Genomic DNA, 22,291 nt, shown 5'->3' with positions numbered 1-22,291 from the left:
AAATGGATGGCATTATTATTATAGCATTACAACCCTCCCCTCAGCCTATTATAAAATTGTAAAAGCTAACAGAAGATTGTTACAGGCGTATTTGACATGCATCATCCCCTCCAATCTTCAAAATAGTGTTGAGAGGTTGGGTTCAGTCATTATCCCCATCTTAAAGACTGGAAACGTGTCAGGGAGACGAAGCCCAGGATCTGCCTGGGGTCACACGCTAAGTAAATGGCACAGAAAATAATGCAAGATTCCAAAGCCCCAGCTCAGGAGAACAGGGCTCTCTCTCTAGGGTCGTGGCCGGATGTGTTGGCTGCGGGTGGATGCCTGGCCTTATGTAACTGTCAGGGATTTAGGGAGTTAAACAGAGTCCCCAGCAAAACTCCCCGCTGGGTGGGAGGGAGGTTGCTGGGTAAGGACTAACCGACAAGGTAACTGGAAGAAATGATTGGACGCCTGTTCTTTAAGGAGAGAAACATTTCCTGAATGCCTTCTGCGTGCCCAGCGCGGTGTGAGCTGGAAGACAGCTCACTTGCAGCCGGACAGCCTGCCTTCCTCCTGCACACGCCGGGTTTTGCCCGTGTCCCGAATTCCAGGCTCGTCGTCCAAACAAGCAGTTGATCTCGAGACTCAGCTCAAGAGTCCCGCTCCCTCCCCGGCCTCCATTCCCCTTCCCGGGACTCAGGGGAGCAGTAACGCAACGGCTACGCCCCCGCAACAAACACGTTCCGACCCCACGCGCCCACACGCGGGGGAGTAACCGGCACGCCCCCTGCCCTCCTCCCTCCGGCGAGGCGCACACGGACGGACACAGCCCCGCCCACATTTAGCGTCACGATCAAAACAAAACTTTAACTACAACTCCCAGAAGGCTGAGCGGCCTCTCCAGCACAACTACACATCCCAAGGGGCGTCGCGCGGCCGCGTCATCACCCACTGCGCAAGTACGGAAGCGCGCGTGTTTCCCGAGTGGTCTGGGAGAACGCGGCTTGGCGCTCGGTTTGGGTCGCACCCCGAAGGGCTGCTGAGTTTACCGTTTTTTGCTCGTGGCCGTGCAGGTGAGTTTAATAAATTCAGGAACTCAACTGTCACTTCCTTGAGGCTTGGGTAGATTTCGGTGTCTGCGGAGGATTAGACAGACGCGGGACCTAGAACCGCGGTCCCGTATCGAAAATAATTGTTAACGTTTTCTAGTTTACGAAGTGGTTTTTTTTTTTTTTTTTTTTTTAAACGTCTCATAATCCTGCTAATTCTTAAGCACGACACTGAGGAAGCGTGCCGCCAGTTGGCAGCTGAGGGAAGAGTTCAGCCTCTCCAAGAGTTTGCAGAGTGGATCTTGGCTGTTCTCTAAGCCTGCACGTGGTGTACCCTCTGCTTTGTGTCCGGAGCGCGGACGCCCTTTCTGGTGGGCTGAGAGGGTGGAGGAGCGGGCGTCTGTAGCCTTCTCGTCAGTAGAGTGATGAAGGCGGTCGGGGCTTTTGCCAATCTGTAGGTATGTTTTCTTCTTACGTCCAAGTCATTCATTCAGTGTATTTATCGAGGTGCCTGCAGTTTGTCAAACCATGCTCCAGGTACTAACATAGCAAAGGATAATGCTCAACCATTTCATTCGACTGGGGGAGACAGGTGCTAAGAAATATGGAGAAAAGTAAAGCAAGGTAAGGGAAAAGGTCCCTTGGAAGATTTTGCAAAGGGACCCGGCTTATGATCAGATCTGATACTAAATTTGTGTTCTAGGCACAGCTACTCAGAAAGGATGGGAGAGGAGACCAATGATGACAAGAAGCCGACGACGAAATTCGAACTCGAGCGAGAAACAGAGCTCCGCTTTGAGGTGGAAGCGTCTCAGTCGGTTCAGCTGGAGCTGTTGACCGGCATGGCAGAGATCTTTGGCACGGAGCTGACCCGGAACAAGAAATTCACCTTCGACGCTGGTGCCAAGGTGGCCGTTTTCACTTGGCATGGGTGTTCTCTGCAGCTGAGCGGCCGCACGGAGGTGGCCTACGTCTCCAAGGACACCCCCATGTTGCTTTACCTCAACACTCACACAGCCCTGGAGCAGATGCGGAGGCAAGCGGAGAAGGAAGAAGAGCGAGGTCCCCGAGTGATGGTCGTGGGCCCCACCGACGTGGGCAAGTCCACGGTGTGCCGCCTGCTGCTCAACTACGCCGTGCGTTTGGGCCGCCGTCCCACTTACGTGGAGCTGGATGTGGGCCAGGGATCTGTGTCCATCCCCGGCACTATGGGGGCGCTCTACATTGAGCGGCCAGCGGATGTGGAAGAGGGTTTCTCTATCCAGGCCCCTCTGGTCTATCATTTTGGCTCCACCACGCCTGGCACCAACATCAAGCTGTATAATAAGGTGAGAGCCACCGCGGGATGGAGGGAACAGTACCATCAGGGTAGGCAGCTGTGGGGAGGTTTGTTGGTTAAAACTGTGTAGTTTGCACTTTTCCTCTAGGGTGAATTGACTGCCACGTGGTTCAGAAAAGACAGTTTCACATGTAAACCTCATATGATTAATCATTTCTGGGCACTTTTAAAAATTATTTTATTTATTTGAAAGGTAGAATTAGGGAGAGACAGAGAAAGTGAAGTCTTCGTCTGCTGGCTCACTCCCCAGATGGCCACCACAGTTGGGCCTGGGCCAAGCCAAAGCCAGGAGCTAGGAGCTTATTCTGGGCCTCCCACGTGAGCGCAGGGGCCCAGGGACTTGGCTGATTCTCCACTACTTTCCCAGGCTTACTGGCAGGAAGTTGGATTGGAAGTAGAGCTGCAAGGACTTTAACCAGTGCCCATATGGGATGCCTGCACTGCAGCCGGTGACTTAACCCACCATGCCACAGCACTGGCTCCTGATTTAGGATTTAAATTCTTAGTAATTTAAAAGCTAAATTCATGTTAGGGGGTCAGAATTGCAGCCACTAAAAATGTCATTTTTCTTATACTTGATACTGCTTATTTTTGTTAAAAAGCATTTTTTAAAGGTCTATGTTTTTGAAAGCAGAGTGATACAGAAAGAGCTCTTCCTTCCACTGGTTCATCCCCCAAATGGTTGCAATGTCTGGGGCTGGGCCAGGCCAAAGCCAGGGGCCAGGAACTCCGTCAGGGTCTCCCACGTAGGTGGAAAGGAACCAGGTACTTGGGCCGTCTTCTGCCTTCCTGGCTGCATCAGCAGGGAAACAAGCTGGTGCTTCGCTATGGAATGCTGGTGTTGGCAAGCTGCCACAAGGCCCAGCACCCTTTGCCACTTACTTTAAAAAGACAAAAGAGCAGGGGGCGGGGGGGGGGGGGTTGCTTGTTTTTTGTTTTGTTCTGACCTGTTGGTTTGTTTTGTAGATTACATCTCGACTAGCAGATGTGTTCAACCAGAGGTGTGAGGTCAACCGAAGAGCATCTGTGAGTGGCTGCGTCATTAACACCTGTGGCTGGGTCAAGGGCTCTGGTTACCAGGCCCTGGTACATGCAGCTTCAGCATTTGAGGTGGATGTAGTCGTGGTGCTGGATCAAGAACGACTGTACAATGAACTGAAACGCGACCTGCCCCACTTTGTACGCACAGTACTGCTCCCGAAATCAGGGGGCGTGGTGGAGCGCTCCAAAGATTTCAGGCGGGAATGCAGGGATGAGCGTATCCGTGAGTACTTCTATGGATTCCGGGGTTGCTTCTATCCCCACGCCTTCAATGTGAAGTTTTCAGATGTGAAAATCTACAAAGTTGGGGCACCCACCATCCCAGATTCCTGTCTGCCTTTGGGCATGTCCCAGGAGGACAATCAGCTCAAGCTAGTGCCCGTCACACCTGGCCGAGATATGGTGCACCACCTCCTGAGTGTGAGCACTGCGGAGGGCACAGAGGAGAACCTTTCCGAGACCAGCGTGGCCGGGTTCATTGTGGTGACCAGTGTGGACCTGGAGCATCAGGTGTTTACTGTCCTTTCTCCAGCTCCCCGCCCACTGCCTAAGAACTTCCTCCTCATCATGGATATCCGGTTCATGGATCTTAAGTAGAGAGCAGGAAGCCTGCTGCCTGGCCGTCATCCCAGGCAGGTGGGCTGAGATAGGACAAGCTCAGCAGACCAGCTCACCAGTAAACTGGACTAGTAGAAAACATCTATCTACCTTTTAAAACAGGTGGCAGTAACTGGACCTTTCTAGTTTGAAGCCACAAGGAACACCATAATTGGTTTCTTAACAGCTAAGATGCCACTTTGAATTCTCTGAGACCCTGGAGAGTTCCATTTCTTTGTGCTACTATGTGGCTTTTTTCGTTTGTTTTTTTTTTTTTACCTCTGCCTTATATTCTGTTTATAACTTGCTGTCTCATTTAGATGACAGTGCGAATTACAGGAACTCCTTCCAATAAAGTTCAAACTTGGAAAAAATTGTTTTAATAAATATTTTTGCCTTGTGTAGAAGTGGTGTACTTCCCACTACCCTTAAGCATTATAGAAACATTGAAATGATTTAGTGCTAACATGCTTAGAGCAAAGGAAAATCTAGAACCTACCTGTGAATCGAGCATGGGAGTTTTCTATAATGGTTCCCATTTCTTAATTGCTGTCGAAGTACTGGGTTTACTGTGGGAAGCTGAAGATGCTGGTGATAAGCTTTATGAGATTGAGCCAAAAATTGAGAGGTCTTTATCTCTTTCTGAAGTTAAAAAAAAAAGCAGGCTTGATGACTTTGGTGAATTAGAAAAACCAAGATGGTTGGAGTGTACTGAACTAAGGGAGAGTGGTAAGACATGAGGCTGGAGGGGCTAGCAGACTATAGATAATACAGGGCTTTTGTAAATCAGGGTGAAGAGTGGCCTTCATTTTAAGAGTAGCGGGAAGCCATGGGGAAGGAGTGGTTATGGAAAGGAAAGACTTGGTCTTTACATCTTACCATTGCCGTATGGAAAGTGGAGTCCAGAGGCGAGCATAGAAGCAAGGGCACGAATTAGGACAGATTAGGATTCTTTTGTGAGGATTGCTGAGAACTGGATGAGGGCACTTGAGGTGAAGCTAATGGGATAATTACGCTTTGGAATATTTGAAGATAAAATGGATAGGACTTGCTGGGGGCTCTGGAGGGATAGACATTTGTCCTAGCTGTTAAGGAAATGCAACTAAGGATGATTCTTAGCCTTTTTTTTTAACTGAGCAACTAGATTGGTTATGAAATTTTGGAAACTAGGGAGGGCACAAGAGAACAGCAGGAGTGTTTTCACCGAGGGCAGCAATGTGCAGCAGGTTTGGAGTTCTGGTTTGAGTCCTGGCTGCTCTGCTTATCCAACTCCCTGTAATGCGCCCAGGAGAGCAGCGGAAATAGCCCAAGTGCTTGGCCCCTGCACCCACATGGGAAACCCAGATGGAATTCTCATCTCCTGGCTTTGGCCTGGTCCAGCCCCCCGCTGTTTTAGGTAGGCAGTTAGTAGATGGAAGATATTTATATCTGACTGTCTGTCACTCTGCCTTTATAATACAAAAACAGACAAAGGGCATGGAGGAATGGAGATAAGTGTGGGGTATATGGTGAGAAAAAAAGTTTTGTTTGTTTTTTAGATAGGATGATGTCAGTCAGCACACTCTAGAGAGAAAGAAGTTAATGATGGGGATGTTGTTGTTGTTTTTAAGATTATTTATTTATTTAAAAGGCAGAGTTAGAGAGGGAGAGACAGAGATCTCAGGGCTGGGCCAGACTGAAGGCAGGAGCCAGGAGCTTCTTCCTGGTTTCCTATGTGGGTGCAGGGGCCCAAGCATTTGGGCCATCTTCTGCTGCTTCTCAGGCCATAGCAGCGAGCTGGATGGGAATTGGCGCAGCCGGGACTGAACCAGTGCCCACATGGGATGCTAGCAGCACAGGTTGCGGCTTTACCCGCCGTACTGCAATGGTGTCACCAGGATGTGTGTGCTTGGTACTCCTCAATTTTTTTCTGAGTGTTTTTCAGCTTTACACATAGAATGTTGTTAGGAAGAAAATGCAGTAGAGTGAAGCTGATGGGGTCCAGGGCACAAGGGGAAGGACTGAACAGTTCATAGACCGGAGGCTGTTTGGCCTAGCTGTTGCCCACATGCCACATCGGAGTGCCTGGGCTTCACTCCAGGCTCTAGCTGTTGATTCCAGCTCCTGCCACTGCAGACCCCGGGAAACAGCTGTGGTGCTTCAGGTAACTTCCTGCTACCCATGGCAGAAAAGCTTTGTTGAGTTCCTGCCTTCCAACTTTGACCCCGCCTGGTCCAAGCTGTCATGGGTCTTTGGGGAGTAAACCAGCAGATGGGAGCACTTTCTCATAAGTTAAAAAAAAAAAAAAAAAAAAGTTTAAGAATCTCATGGAACATGTGTATTATGAAAAAACTATGCATGGGGCTAGCACTGTAGTATAGCAGGTAAAGCTGCCACCTGTGACCCTGGTATCCCAGTGTGCCAGCTGCTTCACTTTCGATCCAGCCCTCTGTTAATGCACCTGAGAAAGCAACAGAGGATGGCCCAACGGCTTGGGTCCCTGCAGCCATGTGGCTGCTACACTTCTGATCCAGCTCCCTGTTAATGACCTGGGAAAAGCAGCAGAATATGGCCCAAGTGCTTCAGGTCCTGCCAACCATGCGGGAGACCCGGAGAAAGCTCCTGGCTCTTGGGTTTGGGCAGGCCCAGCCTTGGCCGTTGCGGCCATCTGGGAAGTGAAGCAGCATTTGGAGGATCTCTGTCTCTATCTCTCTGACTCTGACTTTCATATAAATAAATAACTTTGTGAATGGAGCACTTGTTTTAAGAAGGGACTAGATGGGGGCTGCCTTGGTGGCACAGTAGGCTAAGCTGCCGCTGCAATGCTGACATGCCGTATTGGTGTGCTGGTTCGAGGCGGTGGTGGTTTTTTGGATGCTCAAGGCATTTTGTTTGCTGGAAAACCAAGTAGTAATAACATCTGCTATTCTGGGAGTGCTGTTGAGAAATGTAGCCAAAGCTTTAGTGGAAAATGCCTTGGGGAAATGGCGTTGTGGTGCAACAGGCTTAACTGCCGCTTTGCAACATCGGCATCCCCTGTCAGAGTGCTGGTTTGAGTCTGGCTGCTCTGCTTCTGATCTAGCTTCCTGCTAGTGATGGCCCAGGGTGGGGCCCTGCGGCCCACTTAGGAGGTCTGGATGGAGTTCCCGGTTCCTGGCTTTGGCCTGGCCCAGCCCTGGCTATTGCAGGTACTTGGGGAGTGAGCCAACGGATGCAAAAAAAAAAAAAAATAAAAAATAAAAAATCTCTGTCCCTCCCATTCTCTCTGGCATTCTGCCTTTTTTTAAAAATTTTTTTTTATTTTTTGACAGAGTGGACAGTGAGAGAGAGAGAGAGAAAGGTCTTCCTTTTTGCCGTTGGTTCACCCTCCAATGGCCGCTGCGGCTGGTGCACTGCGCTGATCCGAAGCCAGGAGCCAGGTGCTTCTCCTGGTCTCCCATGGGGGTGCAGGGCCCAAGCACCTGGGCCATCCTTCACTGCACTCCCGGGCCACAGCAGAGAGCTGGATTGGAAGAGGAGCAACCGGGACAGAATCCAGTGCCCCGACTGGGACTAGAACCCCGTGTGGCAGCGCCACAGGCAGAGGATTAGCCTATTGAGCTGCGGCGCCAGCCGGCATTCATTCTGCCTTTTAAATAAATACATCTTTACAAAAATCCAGGGAAAATTTACCAGTGTCTTTCACCCTGACAGTGCTCTTGCTTGCTCTTCTCTGCCAAGCAAGCTGGCATATGTATATATGTGTGTATATATATATGTGTGTGTGTGTGTGTGTGTGTGTGTGTATATATTTACTTATTTACTTGAAAAGCAGTTAGAGATCTTCCATCCACTGGCGCACTCCCCAAATGGCTGGAACGTCTGGGGCTAGGCCAGGCTGAGGACAGGAGCCAGGAACTCCATCCTGGTCTCCCACATGGTGCAGGGGCCCAAGTGCTGAGGTCCTGTTCCACTGCTTTCCCAGGTGCATTAGCAGAGAGCTGTACAGGAAGCAGCAGCCGCGACTTGGACTGGTGCTCACGTGGATGCTGGCGTTCCTGGTGGCAGTTTTCACCCGCTGCGCCACAATGCCAGCCCCAAGGCCTATACTTTTCATTGTTATCTTTTAAACCCATTTGTCCATGAACTTTTCTTCAATTCCTGTTATTACTTGTCAGTTGAACTAAAAATGACCCTGTGGTGTGCCATGTACAGGCTAGAAAATGCAACTGAAGAGAATTTCAAAGAGTATCGATTATACTTAAACTAAGGCATTACTTGATATACCTAACAAAGCAATTCACTTGAAATTTGGTGCTCTAGATATTCCATTTTAAAAAATATTTATTTATTTATTTGAAAGGCAGAGTTAGAGGCGCGGAGGGGGGGGTCTTCCATTCTCTTCCATTTGCTGGTTCACTCCCCAAATAGCCGCAACGGCTGCAGCTCAGCCGATCTGAAGCCAGGAGCCAGGAGTTCCTTCCATGTCTTCCCACATGGGTGCAGGGGCCCAAGGGCTTGGGGCATCCTCCGCTGCTCTCCCAGGCCATGGCAGAGAGTGGGATTGGAAGTGGAGCAGCCAGGACTTGAACCGGCACCTGTATGGGATGCCAGCACCACAGGTGGTGGCTTTACTCACTATGGCACAGCACCGGCTCCCTAGATACTCCTTTTTTTAGTCTGGATTTTATTCTGGACAACTTTTCAGAAGTGGCTGGCAATTGAAACCTTATGTCCTATTAAACATCCTTTCCAGCAAATAACTTCAATCATCTAAAGAAAACTGGACAAGAAAATAGACTCTCCAAATCTTGGGGTGATGATTATGCCTCTGTTGGTGCTCATCTAGCTAAGAAAGAGGTTTGCAACCCAATATTCTAGTGTCCTGGAGTGATCCTTATGTGTAGTTGGATGGTGGAATGTTAACTTCTCCTCCCCTTTCAGCACAGTCTAGCCAACAGACATCCATAATTACAGGTTCTTAGTTAAAAGTAGGAAAATAAAATTTTAATTTGTGAGGTGAAGAAATGAGAACATCTTAAAATCGGAGTCAAATAGACACCTGGAAAATGAAAGTTAACTTCCTGTGAAGGAAACAACATGGTGACAGGTAAAAAAATAAGTAAAAATTTTCTCTCTGGTAACATTTTTTTAAAAAAAGTATGAACTGGGACTGGTGCAGTGGCGTATCGGGTAAAGTCGCCGCATGCAGTTCGAGCCCCGGCTGCTCCACTTCCGATCCAGCTCTCTGCTATGGCCTGGGAAAGCAGTGGAAGATGGCCCAAGTCCTTGGGCCCCTGCACCCATGTGGGAGGCCCGGAAGAAGCTCCTGGCTTCTGATAGGCGCAGCTCTGGCCACTGTGGTCATCTGGGGAGTGAACCAGCAGATGGAAGACTCATTCTTTCTCTCTCTGCTTCTGCCTGTCTGTAACTCTTCCTCTCAAATAAATAAATACATCTTTTAAAAAAAATATGTATTCATTTATTTGAAAGGCAGGGAGCTGGATCAGAAGTGCAGCCGCCAGGACTGGAACCTGTGCTCCTGAGATTCCAGTGTCGCGGGTGGCAGCTTCACCTGCTGTGCCACAACACTGGCTCCTCCAGCAACTTAAATTTACCTGGTAGAGGGTTAGCCAAGGTGGGGAACTTTCTTCCTTCCTTTCCTCCCTCCCTCCCTCCTTCCTTTTTTCTTCTTTTTCTTTCTCTCTTTCTCTCTCTCTCTTTCTTTTTACCAAGGACCATTTGATACTTATAACATCAGTAGTGGGACATACAAAGTTATCAACTTAAAAATTAGCCTTCCATAGATTTATGGAATTTCTAGTGCTGCCTATGGTTGCCAGAACAAATGATTCTGTGGGCCTTATACGACCTGAGGGCTGGATGTTTCCCACCCTTGGAAGACTTAAAAATATACACTGATTAAAAAGAACTCTCCAGGGAGTTGCAATAAATGCTGGATTGAAGCCCTTAACAAGAATGAGCCAGAACTGATGACATGTGCTTTCTGTAAGTCAGAGAAGGAACCGGACGAGACTCCAGAAAACAGAAGGCCGCCCTTGGCCTTTTGGTGCCCAGTGTTAAAATGTCAGCAACGGGGCAGTCAGCTAAGGAACCACGGCTTCAGAGAAGTGGGCGGGGGACACCTTTTGGAAGGTGCTGCCTTCAGGAGAGGAATGGCCAGAGGACACGTGGCACTGCTGTTGGGTTCATCGGGGTCTCGGGCTAATAACCGCTGCGCTCTACGGACACCTGGCCAGCAGCTCGCTAGGGACTGGGGCTGTTTAAGAGAGCCCGGTATTTCCTGCTTGTCTTCTCTAACTAGGTGAGGTCAGGGGTGCGGGCGCTCCACCCGCCGTGTGGCCGTGGGAAACTAATGGAGTTAAGGGCAGCCTGGACTCGGCCGCCGCTGGCACTCGAGGCTCCGAGGCTCGTGCCGGCTCTCCTCCGCCTTTCTCCCCGGCCCCTCGGCAGGAGCTTCGCCCCACACTGCCTCTTCTCGTCCGGGCGCCCCCTCCGTGTGGGAGCCACAGCCCGGGCCATTCCGCCACCCGGGCACAGGGGACTCGCAGAGGCGAATACTTCGCCAACATCGTTTTAAATAAAGTTTTTGCCATCAAAAAAGGGAGGGGGCGGGATGGAAGGAGGCCTACTTAATCGCCAAGCGGTTGGCCAACGCGTGAAGGGGCGAAGCAGGAAGACCGCGAGACTCATCGGTGATTGGTCAGGCTAGAAGCCTGTCTGGACTGTACCACACTTACTTGGAGGGGGGGTTGGCAAATTCGAGAGACGAGCTGCTTGCTTGTGAGTACTTCCAGCACACACGCATAATTCTTTTTTATTTCCGAGGGTTTCCGTTAGGATACAACAGGGACAGAAAACAAGGCGCAGGAAACGGAGGGAGTCTCCCGGCCATTTCCTCATTCTCGACTCCCGCACAGTATGCCGACCCTGCTCGCCTAGTCGTCAGCGGAACCCGACGCCCTTGCGCGCGCGTTCTCGTCTTCTTGCGTGCGTACGGCGCTGTGCTCCTACAGCCAATCAGACGGCGAGGTCGCCGCGGTCGCCGCGGTTCGCGCGCACGCCCCAGAGGGGAGACGGGGTGGGGGCTGTGGGTGAATGGGAGAGTGAGCAGGGGCGGGCGCGACGGCGTGAGCCGCATGAATGAGAGAAACGTGCCCAGCGCGAGACGTCGCGCGCGCCCGGGCCAGGGAGCCAATGGGAACGCTGGGAGGGCTCGAGACCCGGCACTGAGCGCAACGGCCGCGCGCCGGCTCGCTGACGAGCGTCGCCAGGCGGGAGCGCGCGGGAGCGGGGCGGGCGTGGAGCGTGCGGGGGCCGCGCGCTGCCTCTCAGAGGCCGGACGGCACTGCCGGGAGGCGGCGGTGACAACGACGGCGGCGGTGACGGGCGCCGCTCCGGGGGTGAGTACCGGGGACGCCGGCCCCTGCGGAACCGGAAGTGCCGGGCCAGTGAGGTGGGAGGGGAGAGTGACCTCTAGGGAAGGGGGACCGGAGCGGGGGAGGGGGTTAAGGCCCCGGCCCTGCTCCAGGCCGGGTCATCCAGCCGCGGCAGGGACCCGTGGGCCCCTGAAACGGCCGACGAGTCGAGGCTGGGATCCAGGGCCGCCGGGGCTCGGGACCGGGTAGTGCCGGGCCGCCGGGCTCCGGACTGCGGTCTTCGGAGCCTGGCACCCAGCCGCCGCCCCTTCCGCCCCCGGCCCTCCGCCGCTCGCTCCCCCAGCCTCGGTGGGCCCCGCCGCCGCGGATTCCGCCCTCTGGGGCTCCGTGGACGTTACCTGTGCCCGGGGACGGGTTCGGTGCCGTTCCCCCTTTGACCGTGCGTTTCGAGTTCTCCACTCGAGCTTCGTCCTGTAACCTGTGCTTTTCCACCCTCCAACCCCACCGGCCGAGGGCTCCGTGCTGCCAGTACTTTGTACTTTTTGCCAGTGGAGCCCGAACGTGTTCGCCGGTGTTTTTACCTGTAGGGATCTCTTTGTGGGGCGGGGGGTGAGGGTGTCTCACCCCCTTGACCGATTGAAAACACGGCCGCGAGAAGGAAGAAAGTGGCTCAAAGTTACTGACTCCAGATCGTTTTTTTGCCCTGCGTTTTTCACTTCCTGGTTAATGCCATCTTGCCCAGGTTGATTTCACGTTTGCATTCCCACCTTTTATCCCGATTAGCCCTTCAGTCCTGTGTCGGATTTCTAAGGAGGGCTCGCTATAGGCCATTCCAGAGAACCCGTCAAGTGTTTACAAGAATTGTATTGCCATGTACTTTGCTACCTTGATATATAGTGATAAAATCCACATTAAACTTTTGACTCTTTTTTTTCCCCCCGATATCTCAACATGGATTATTCCATGGCACTTCAATGGCTGTGTTTTTAGCTTTTCCTGTATTGTGCTGTTACACCACCTTGTTTCAGCAAGCAATGTCTGTGTTGCCAGGGATACTGTTCGGATCCCTTAACCCCTTTAAGGAGGTATTTGTGTTCAATCTTATTAAAGCTCTCAAAGTACGTGTCCTATAGTATTCGTTTTATATGTGCATATTTTCATTCCATAGTTGACCGTGTGCCTGAATATGTCGCATATGCCCTTGTATATTTTTTGATACTGATGTGGATCCACGCTGTTGCCACTGTTGAACGACATTTACCCTTCCAATCTCATCCCTGCCATCTGCAGTAGATCCTTCTGCTAAGACTTAGTATGTCTCTCTACATACCCAGGAAATTTTTAGGTTTCATCCTGCCCCTTCTTTTAAAATATTTATTTATTTGAAAAGCAGAGACAGACGCAGAGACAAACCTTGCATCTGCTGGTTCACTTCCCAAATGCTTGCAGCAGTCCAGGTTAGGCTTGGCTGAGGCCAGGAGTCCTGAATTCAGTCCAGGTCTCCCATGTGGGTGACAAAGCCCAGTCCTTAAGCCATCACCTGCTGCCTCCCAGAGTGTGCATTAGCAGGAAGCTGGGTTGGAAGGAGAGGAGGCCAGTGTGGGATGCAGGTGTCCCAGGCAGCATCTTAACAGCTGTGGTAAATGCCCGCCCCTGAAGCCCTGTTTTTAAGGACAGAAATGATGAATCTTGAAGGAAGGTGCCTTTGCTTTCCATGCCACAGGTGAGAACGAAAATGATGAATTCAAGGTACATTTGTATTTTTATTATCCAAATTTTCTGATACTTTCAATCTCTACCTCTGGCATTAAGAAATACCAGACTGCTTGAGGAGAATAAAATTGCTTTGTTTTTAAGTTCTAACTTCAGTAAATTTTGTGGTGTACAGATTTCAAGTTGTCGTCATTGGGCAGTTAGTATAGTGGATAAACAAGAGGTAGAAAGGGTTTGTCAGCAAAGGGGCATGTGAACTCTTGGCTTCTGAACCTGGCTGCCCAAGTGATTCAGTGGAGTGCCCTCAGGCATTCTCTAGCCTTCAATTTTACAGAGTGGGATAAGGGACTGTGTCACCAGATAATGTGAGTAAAGTGCTTTGAGATCACTAGATGAAAAGCATCCTATAAAGTCAGGGTGCTGATGTTATTTTGTTACTATCATCAACAGAAGTAATTGTTACTTTTAATCATATTGGGGTAGGTGGGGCTCACTTTACTTCCTAATAGGCCAATGTAGGAATGAAAAACTTTTGAATTGGAAAGAAAGGGACTAACCTTTATGGTAGCTTCAGCTTCTCATAGATGGGATCTCATCTATTTGATGCAAGGTCCTTAGTGGGTGATCCCAGAAGACCAACAATTCAACTTCTGCCTCCTCAGTATCATAACTACAAGGCACAGAGGGATAAGGGAGAGACATACACAAAAAGGAAATGAGACTTGCTGTCCTAATATGAGTTGGGTTTTTCATTTTTCGTTGTAGCAATACTGTGTCCAAAGAGAAACCTCTGTTTTAGGCCCTCCCTTTACAGTTGTACCCTTGTTTTTAGTTTTTGACTTTTTTTTTTTAAGATTTATTTATTTATTTGAAAGAGTTACACAGAGAAGGAGAGGCAGAGAGAGAGAGAGAGAGTTCTTCCATCCGCTGATTCACTCCCTAATTGGCCGCAGCGGTCAGAGCTATGCCAATCCGAAGCCAGAAGCTTCTTTCAGGTCTTCCCCGTGGATGCAGGGGCCCAAGGACATGGGCCATCTTTTATTGCTTTCCCAGGCCATAGCAGAGAGCTGGATTGGAAGTGGAACAGCTGGGACTCAAACTGGTGCCCATATGGGATGCTGGCACTGCAGGCAGCAGCTTTACTCGCCACACCACAGCACCGGCCCTTTGACTGTTCTATATTTATTGCTGCTTGTTTGTGTCAGAGGAGATGGGTCCCTTACAAGAACTAGTTCTTTGATGACCTTAGACCAAGTAAAACCATGTTCTCCTTGTTCTGATCTCAACAGCACTTAGAATTCTGAGTAGAGGATTTTAAATCCTTTTTTTCCTCCCCATTCCGAGTCCTTTCCCACATACATATAAGAGAAGTGGAAAATAATCTTTCTTTCAAAACACATTTTTTTAACAGAGTAGCCTGTGGAACTTTTAGCCTTGTTCTTAAGAAATGCCCTGAAAGGATTTTTTGATAGAGGTATTTGTTTTTCTCCAGGTGAGGCACTGTAACCCCGTTGAACTCTGTGTCCGGAAAGCCCAGGATTGAAGAAGACAGACCAGACACATTGACCTGGAAGCAGGGACATCTGTGGAACTTCGCTTTCATCCTGAGTTCTTTTTTAAAGTATCACGTGGAATTGATTTGTTCATCTTATTCTGCTTATTGGGAAGAAATGGCTTCAAGGATTTTAAGTTTTCCTTCAGTTTTGCATGAACTCTGTAGGAAACGGAGCCCTTGAAGGGCTTGGGATTAACAAGAGATTGAAGACAGACAAGCTTGCTCTCTCGCTGTTTTCTCTCTTCTTCAAAGAAAAGTATTTACAACTCAACTCGTAACAGCTGTAGTCCAGCATTAGCCATCAAGAGAGAAATAAATAAAATTAACCCACCATTGCCACAGACTACAAACCCTGGTGAAGTCAAGGTGTGGGAGTGGTGGCATTGAGAAGACTGCTTAAAACGGACAAGGACTACAGTTAAAACAGCTTCTCTTTCAAGCTGGAAGGGGCCACAGGTTCCTTCTTGGATAAAAACACACAGTGCACACCTCTTTTAGGTGCTGCTCACATTTTGTGGAAGTGTAGTACTCGTGGAGGTACTATAGTATCTCCTCAGGAATTTTTCTTTGCTCAGAATTTTCTGCCCTGCCTTGATATTTTTCCCTTTTTTTTAAGATCTGCCTCCATCCATGAGCTGTACCTTGATCTGTCTGACTGTCCGTGTTCTCTACCTGCAGCCATTTGCATGTGTACAACCTACTGTTTGTGTCCAATTTTTAAGCTGTACAAGTTGTGTTTCTTAATCTCTTCTGCTTTGTTCTGGGGAAGTGGTTATTCATCATTTGGAATCACCTTTCCCCCTCCCATATGCTTTCCTTCATTTGAGATCTTTTGACCTTCAGTTTTGTTTGGGAGGGGGAAGGGTGATAATTCTAAATTTTTGGTTTCCCTGTTTTTCTTCTGTACTCTTCTCTGTTGGTTCCCTTATCCCATTTTCTTGTCCGTTCTGCCGCTGTGTGGGCCTGGGCTATGCGGCAGGGCAGATCTCCCTTCAGAGCTCCAACATGCCCGCAGAGTCTGGAAAGAGATTCAAACCCAGCAAATATGTCCCGGTCTCGGCAGCCGCTGTCTTCTTAGTGGGAGCTACAACACTCTTCTTTGCTTTTACGTGAGTTTTCTCATAGCAGTGGTTTTGGGAGTGGGGTTGGGGTTCTCTGTGGGAGGTGAAGAAGTAAGCTTTCTCTTGAGTTTTGCTAGTACTTGGTGTCTGGTATCAGTAAATTCAAGTCCCAAAGATATTTAAGAAAAGTGAGGAAGAAACCTGTCCTTTTAGCCTTGTTATATGTTTCACTTTCTTGGATCTTATGCCTTCCAGTCTTCACTACCTTTGAAATCATAGATGTCTTCATAATTTCCTACTCAGCTCCATCATTGGATGATCCTAAACTAGGAAGGAAGTTGGAGGAAACCACTAGAGAGACTTAAAGCAGCTTGAGCAATAAATTCTATAAGAGAAAGAGAACTTAAGGCTTTTTCTTTTCTTTTTTTCTAAACATTTATTTATGTATTTGAAAGAGTTACAGAGGAGAGGCAGAGGCAGAGAGAGATCTTTCATCTGCTTGTTCACTCCCCAAATGGGCACAACGGTCAGGCTGAGCCAGACCAAAGCCAGGAGCTTCATCAGGGTGTCCCACGTGGGTACAAGGGCCCAATGACTTGGGTCGTCCTCTGCTGCTCTCCCAGGTGCATTAGCAGGGAGCTAGATGGGAAGTGGAGCAGCTGGAACTCTAACTGGCGCCCATATGGGATGCTGGGGTCACAGGCGGAGGCTTTACTCACTATGCCACAATGCTACCCCCCCCCCCAAAGGCTTTTTAAATGGTAATGACTTTTCTCCAGGATGTCTAAAGGTTAGGTTTGAGATTGTGAAAATTAAGAATACTAGAGAATTTCAGAATTAATTTATTATTATTATATATATAATATATATATAATTAATTTATTATTATTTAACCAGTGAGATTGTTTGGCTTTTAGTGTCACTCAGATGGCCTTGTTTTAAGAGCTGAAGCCTGGAGAAGTGAAGGCTACTGGGAAAGAACAAATTTTATTAAAGAAGAAAATACTGCAAGAATCCCTTTACATTAATTCCTGCTGACAAGAATGACAGTAATTCTCCCATTGTTCTCTAGTCCTGTTGGGAAGGACTAAGTTGGCTTTCCCACTTAGAATCTTCAAACTTTACCTATGTAGTTCTGAAGTTAACCAATTTACCTCTGTGCCCTCCCCCTTTTTTTCCAAAGGTTTATTTATTTGAAAGCCAGAGTTACAGAGACACAGAGAGAGAGGTCTTACACCTGCTGGTTCACTCTCCACATGGCTGTAACAGCCAGAGCTGTGCTGATCCGAAGCCAGGGTCTCCCACATGGGTGCAGGGGCCCAGGGACTTCGGCCATATTCTGTTGCTTTCCCAGGCCATAGCAGAGAGCTGGATAGGAAGTGGAGCAGCTGGTACTCAAACTGGTGCCCATATGGGATGCTGACACTGCAGGCGGTGGCTTTATCCACTGTGCCACAGTGCCACCCCACCTCCCCCCTTTTTAAATTTATTTTAAAAGCAGAGTGATAGAAAGTGTGCTCTCTTACGTCTTCTGGTTCACTCCCCAAATGGCTACAACAGCCAGGACTTGGCCAGGTCAAAGCAAGGATCCAGGAACCCCACTCTGGTCTCCCACATGGGTATCAGTGGCCCAACTACTTGGACCATCTTCTGCCTTCTCAGGCATGTTAGCAGGAAGCTAATTGGAAATGGAGTGGTCAGGACTTGAACCGGTGCTCTGATGTGGGATGCCCATATACCAAACAGTGGCTTAACCTACTGCCCTACAGCACCACCCCCATTTTCTCTGGTAGTTTAGCTGTTGAGCACTAGGCAAGCATTTTTGCTATTAGCGGTTTAGAAATTAACATACACTAGGCTTCTGAGCCTTATACTATTGAGTCTTTGAGTTAGCACTCCAGTTGCAGCTTTGGAACCATCAGAGCATGCTGGATCTTCTGGGAAGTTCACTTTGCTAAGATACAGACTCATTGCCGTTTGTGGGGTGCTGTTCAGAGCCATTTGGGCTTGCTGGGAAGAAGAAAATGAAATGGTAGGGAATAAAAGCAATTTGGACTAATTGAAGCAGGAATTGTTGAGGTCAGGACAGTTATGCAAATATTAAATTTGAGATGGGAGGGAAAGAAAGTCCCCAAAATTGAACTTTAGATGCCAAAAGGAATTCTAAGAAATGTTGGTCAGTTAGCCATAGGAGTCAGCAAAGTAACACTGGTGTGTCTCTATTTAATTTTTACTTTAGTTTCTATATTTGAGAGGCAGGCAGATAGTGAAATAGAGCTCCCATCCACTGACTCAGCCTTCAAATGCCTTCAGTATCCAGGACTAGACAAGGCTGAAGCCAGAAGCCAGGAACTCAATCCAGGTCTCCTTTGTGGGTGGCAGGGACCCAACTAATTAAGCCATCACCTGCTGCTTCCCAGGGTTTGCATTAGCAGGAAGCTTGAATTGGGAGCTGGAGCTGGGACTTGAATCAAGGCACTCTGATAAAGGATGTGACTCCCAGCTGGTGGCTTAACTAAGCCACCAAGCTAACACCTACCCCTGTATGTAAGGTTATTATTATTATTTTTTTAAGATTCATTTATTTATTTAAAAGCATTACACAGAGAAGGAGAGGCAGAGAGAGAGAGAGGTCTGCTGGTTCACTCCCCAGTTGGCTGCAATGGCTGGAGCTGGGCCAATTAGGAGCCAGGAGCTTCTTTCAGGCCTCCCACATGGGTGCAGGGACCCAAGGACTTGGGCCATCTTCCACTGCTTTCCCAGGCCACAGCAGAGAGCTGGATCAGAAGTGGAGCAGCTGGGACTCATGAGATGCCAGCACCGCAGGTGGCGGCTTTACCTGCTACGCCACAGCACCGGCCCCTGTATGTAGTTTTTAAAGAAGGACAGAATAAATTATCATCTAGTGTATGAATATTATACTGCTTCTCACTTCCTTGAAAATGTAGAAGTAAGATTTTTTAACCTGGGCTTTCTAGCCAGAAGCTAAATCCCTCAAGGATCTAGAGTCAGCCCTTGTTTTTCTCTTTGTGCTTCTGTTTTTTTCATAATCATTTTCTCTTCCTTAAGCTCAACATGTTCAGTGTTGTGTTCTTCATCATGGTTTGTGTAAGGAGGTGTAAGTCTTTCAATGTCACAATGTGTTTTGGTTTGTACTGTTATGGCTGATATGTAGAATCAAAATTTTAACCAAGGGACATATCTTAGTGTCCTTGGAGGAGTTGTGCTGGGTCAGAAGGGTTATGTACAAGACCAGATTGACACTCATAGACCTGCTTGTTTGAGGAGTGTTTTGAAAGGCAAAGCCTTTGTAGAAGCAAGCTAGGAATTCAGGAGACAAAGTAGTTTTGTGTCTTTCAGCCTGTGTTCTTGAGGTAGGGCAGGCAGAATCCTTGTTCTTAATTTGCTAATCTGGAACCATTGAAGTGCTTGGCTGGTTATACCAGTTTGCCCACAGAGTTGTCCTGACATATACATTTTCTTAACTGATAGTTGAAATGATTTAACCTACTTTGTCATTCCCTGGTGCCAGCATGGTAGAGGCCCTCTTTATTCCATGGTCTCTCAGCCCCAGGAAAAAGGATTTTGGGGGACAGCAATACTATTTGGAATTACCGACTCTAATCCAAAACTAGAAAAGCCTTAAGTCAGTTTCCTTTCATGTTAGTTGCCTTAGGACCAATTTCTGGGCTCCCTTTTTCCCCTGGGGTCTCCCTGGCCCACCTTGTGGAGGCATAAACATCCTCTTTATCACCCAGCTCTTAGTACGGCTGAAGTTTTCATCTTTTTTTTCATCTGTCCATAATATTTCCTCTGAAAGCATAGGTTATCTAGGTTGAGGTACCACGGTTCTCAAAAACTGTTCCCGTTGGCTTTTACCCCTTTTGCAGTTCAATTCTTAGTAGATACCCCCCTATTTAAAGCCATATTCAACCTAAAAAGATGAAGAGACAAGAGGAAGGCTGTCTTTGAACCAGCTCTTGTTTGGGGCCTTCCATCTGTAACTACTTGGCCATCCTTATGTTCTCTTCACTAGGTTAAACTGGCTGTTTTTATACTGTATAAACCCAAGGTGAGGATTCCTTTGGGACCTCGAGGACCGGGAACAGGAGGAAGAGTCCTTTTCAGCTAGTAGATATAATTAATGGAGTCATGTAGACCTCAGCTAATTATGACCAATTTACATTGCATGTTTCTTTGTCAAGTAGGGAAAGCTTTGAGTAGAAATTACCATTTGGGTTTGGTCATCAAAGAAGTAGTGATCTTGTGCCCGAGAAGTTTGAATAGAACAATTGAGGCCTTCCCCCAGAACCCTAACCCCACAGATTCACTGAGTTTTTCTGGTACTAGAACTAAGCAGGAGTGGTGGGCATCCTGTCTTAATTGTTTTCTTTTTCACTATTTAGGAGTGAGGGTATCTGTTGAAGTAACTCTTTCCATTTTGGTTAGGTACTAGACTGCATTTCATATGATCCACTTGGATCCTTCTCTGTCTTAGTTTAGTCTGTGACTGACAGTGGGAGTAGTGGTAAGTAGATAAATGGGATAACCATTGTTTGGGAGTTAGGAGACTGGAACTCTGTTAAGCTTTGTAGACCTTACTACTTCCTCACACTGTAGTGAGGAAATTGACCTGGAGCAGTTTATTTAAGCAATATGACCTTCTCAAATGCAGTCTTACATGGATTCCAGTATAGAAAACATAAAAAGAGTGGGCCTGCCCTGATTAAAATGAGACTGCATATAGAAGTCTCTTTTGGCTGAGTTAGTTAAATCAGTGTCTCATATTTATTTCTGAAGTAAGTGGGGGAGGAGGTGTAGTATCTGTGTCAGGTGATCCTTTAAGGGAAGAATAAAATCAGTGTTGTCCAGAAGTCTGGGATGGTCTTTTCAGTATGTCATCCATGGTACAGCTTGCTTTTCAATTTCTGCCTCTGGGCTCTTCCAACCCTTTTACCCACAGAGAATTGAGCAACTCTTATTTTTCTCCTGTAGCTGTGGAGGTGCTAGCACCTGATCTGAGTGGGAGTAGCCTCCTGATTTAGGGGATTAATTGAGCAGTAGTTTCTTCTGCCTACATCCAGGAATAAGGCCTAGGTCCTACATCTAGCATTCAGCTACTTGAAAATCTGGGTTACAGAGGCAGGTATTTTCAGAGAAACTTAATCACCTGCAAGGGGAGAAATTGTTTTCCCAGGAGATTTTTAGGAAAGCAGTCCTTTATAAATGAGGATCCCCAAGAGCAGGAAGTAGGACATTCATTTCAACCTTCTGTCATCAACCAGGAACACAAGTCATAGGCTCAAAAGCAGTATGTTAGGCATTGGAGGAATGCATAGACCTATTCTTAAGGAGCTTAGTGTTTCTGTTTTAAGTGTTCTTGAATCCTTAGTACCATACATAAGGGAAGTAGAATTAAGGATGAAGGTAGACTTGGAATGATAATTGATAGTTCATCATGTTATTTTGCATCTGCTCTCCAGTGAATGCTCAGTATTAAGCCAGCTGGTTTAAAAAGAATTCAGGATCATTTCAAATATTCTCCATCTCATATTTGTACAATATAGCTGAATTAACAGAGTTGGAGAGTTTCTTGTGGATTGCCTAAAGCTACATAGCAAGCATTCATTGAGGCAGGATTAAAATCCAAAAAATTTTTTTTAAAGATTTATTTATTTTAGAGGCAGAGTTATGGAGAAGCAGAAGCAGAGAGAGATCTTCCATCCTGATTCACTCCCAGAGGGCCACAACGGCTAGAGCTGCGCTGATCCGAAGCCAGAAGCTTCTTTCAGGTCTTCCACGTGGGTGCAGGGGCCCAAGGACTTGGGCAGTCTTCCTCTGTTTTCCCAGGCCATAGCAGAGAGCTGGATCGGAAGAGGAGCAGCCGGGCCTCCAACTGGCGCCCATAAGGGATGCCGACCCCTTCTGTTTTTTTTTTTTTTTATCTCTAGGAACTTAAGCATTTTTTATAATTGGAAGTATTAGGGAGGACTAGGAAACAGGGTTTCAGGGTTGTGGCTGTTGAAACCCACCCTCAATTTTATATGGTCTTGAAAACAAGAGTGCTGAATGGGCAGGCAGAAGAACCTGTTCTACCTGGGGTGGTGTAGATCTGGGAGTCCCACCAATGAGTCAGCCAATCTTCTGGGCCATTGCTGGCCACTCCCTAAGCTTTTGGAGCTCTGTGATTATTGCTGTAGCCTGAGGACGAGCCCCAACAACTCCTCTTTAGCTCTGGCCTCATCATCCATCAAAGGCAACAGATTCAGACAGGCCACATGGGATGGCCACCTAGGAATCTGGCGAAGTACGATAGCAACGGAAAGCTTCTCTTCAAGCCAAACAGAGTATTGGATAGGACAGGAACAGGTCTTGTTCACACATGCCTCTCCATAATGGGGTGAGAGTGCTAAGGTCAGAAACAGTGGGTCTGTGAATCTAAGAATGAATACTGCCCATTTTGTTGTTTGCATTTTTATTTCTAGATTCTGTCACTGTGGGGACAGACTTGCCTTAGGCCATGGATATTGGAAATCAGTTCCAGGATTATATACTTCAGCTGGGGTGGGTTGATAGCAAGAATGTTCTAGGGTTAA

General features: G+C 47.9%; 2 protein-coding genes and 1 long non-coding RNA gene across 6 annotated transcripts in view; 2 read left to right on the top strand and 1 right to left on the bottom strand.

The window, feature by feature from the left end:
• The first annotated feature begins 955 nt into the window (after window positions 1-955).
• CLP1 (cleavage factor polyribonucleotide kinase subunit 1) lies at window positions 956-4,382 on the top strand. Of its 3 annotated transcripts, none has more exons than XM_089308943.1 (4): window positions 956-1,055; window positions 1,549-1,655; window positions 1,735-2,359; window positions 3,337-4,382. In XM_089308943.1, the coding sequence occupies exons 2-4, from the start codon at window positions 1,636-1,638 to the stop codon at window positions 4,006-4,008; spliced, it is 1,317 nt and encodes a 438-aa protein (XP_089165069.1). In that variant the 5' UTR covers window positions 956-1,055; window positions 1,549-1,635; the 3' UTR covers window positions 4,009-4,382. The 3 variants fall into 3 exon arrangements, with proteins under 3 accessions (XP_089165069.1, XP_089165076.1, XP_008269688.1); XM_089308950.1 differs by having other exon boundaries at window positions 1,539-1,655; XM_008271466.5 differs by lacking the exon at window positions 1,549-1,655.
• A 6,247-nt stretch (window positions 4,383-10,629) lies between these two features.
• ZDHHC5 (zDHHC palmitoyltransferase 5) overlaps window positions 10,630-22,291 on the top strand; it is a 30,521-nt gene continuing 18,859 nt past the window's right edge. Inside the window, exons 1-2 of one of the 2 annotated variants that reach the window (XM_089308911.1) lie at window positions 10,630-10,770; window positions 14,572-15,743. In XM_089308911.1, coding sequence (XP_089165037.1) covers window positions 15,640-15,743 — 104 coding nt within the window. In that variant the 5' untranslated portion in view covers window positions 10,630-10,770; window positions 14,572-15,639. Of the gene's footprint in view, window positions 10,771-11,048; window positions 11,391-14,571; window positions 15,744-22,291 lie in introns of those variants that run through there. The other variant, XM_002709166.5, reaches the window with a different exon arrangement.
• On the bottom strand, window positions 10,780-14,526 carry LOC138848926 (uncharacterized). The gene is made up of 2 exons (XR_011387102.2): window positions 11,765-14,526; window positions 10,780-11,075 (listed from the first exon to the last, which is right to left on the bottom strand). It is a non-coding gene; the product is annotated as an uncharacterized LOC138848926 (long non-coding RNA).

Source organism: Oryctolagus cuniculus, chromosome 1, assembly GCF_051225735.1.
Source record: "Oryctolagus cuniculus isolate XC-2025 breed Fujian yellow rabbit chromosome 1, ASM5122573v1, whole genome shotgun sequence".
In the NCBI taxonomy this organism is placed as follows: Eukaryota; Metazoa; Chordata; class Mammalia; order Lagomorpha; family Leporidae; genus Oryctolagus; species Oryctolagus cuniculus.
This window is presented reverse-complemented; position numbering and strand designations above follow the sequence as displayed.

What these genes read in the sequence shown, in the direction of transcription:
- CLP1 (XM_089308943.1), top strand. Translation starts at nt 1,636, where the DNA reads ATGGAGAAAAGTAAAGCAAG. An exon ending in ATGGAGAAAAGTAAAGCAAG is followed by an intron (nt 1,656 to 1,734) that starts GTAAGGGAAAAG and finishes TTTGTGTTCTAG; the next exon opens with GCACAGCTACTCAGAAAGGA. An exon ending in ACATCAAGCTGTATAATAAG is followed by an intron (nt 2,360 to 3,336) that starts GTGAGAGCCACC and finishes TTTGTTTTGTAG; the next exon opens with ATTACATCTCGACTAGCAGA.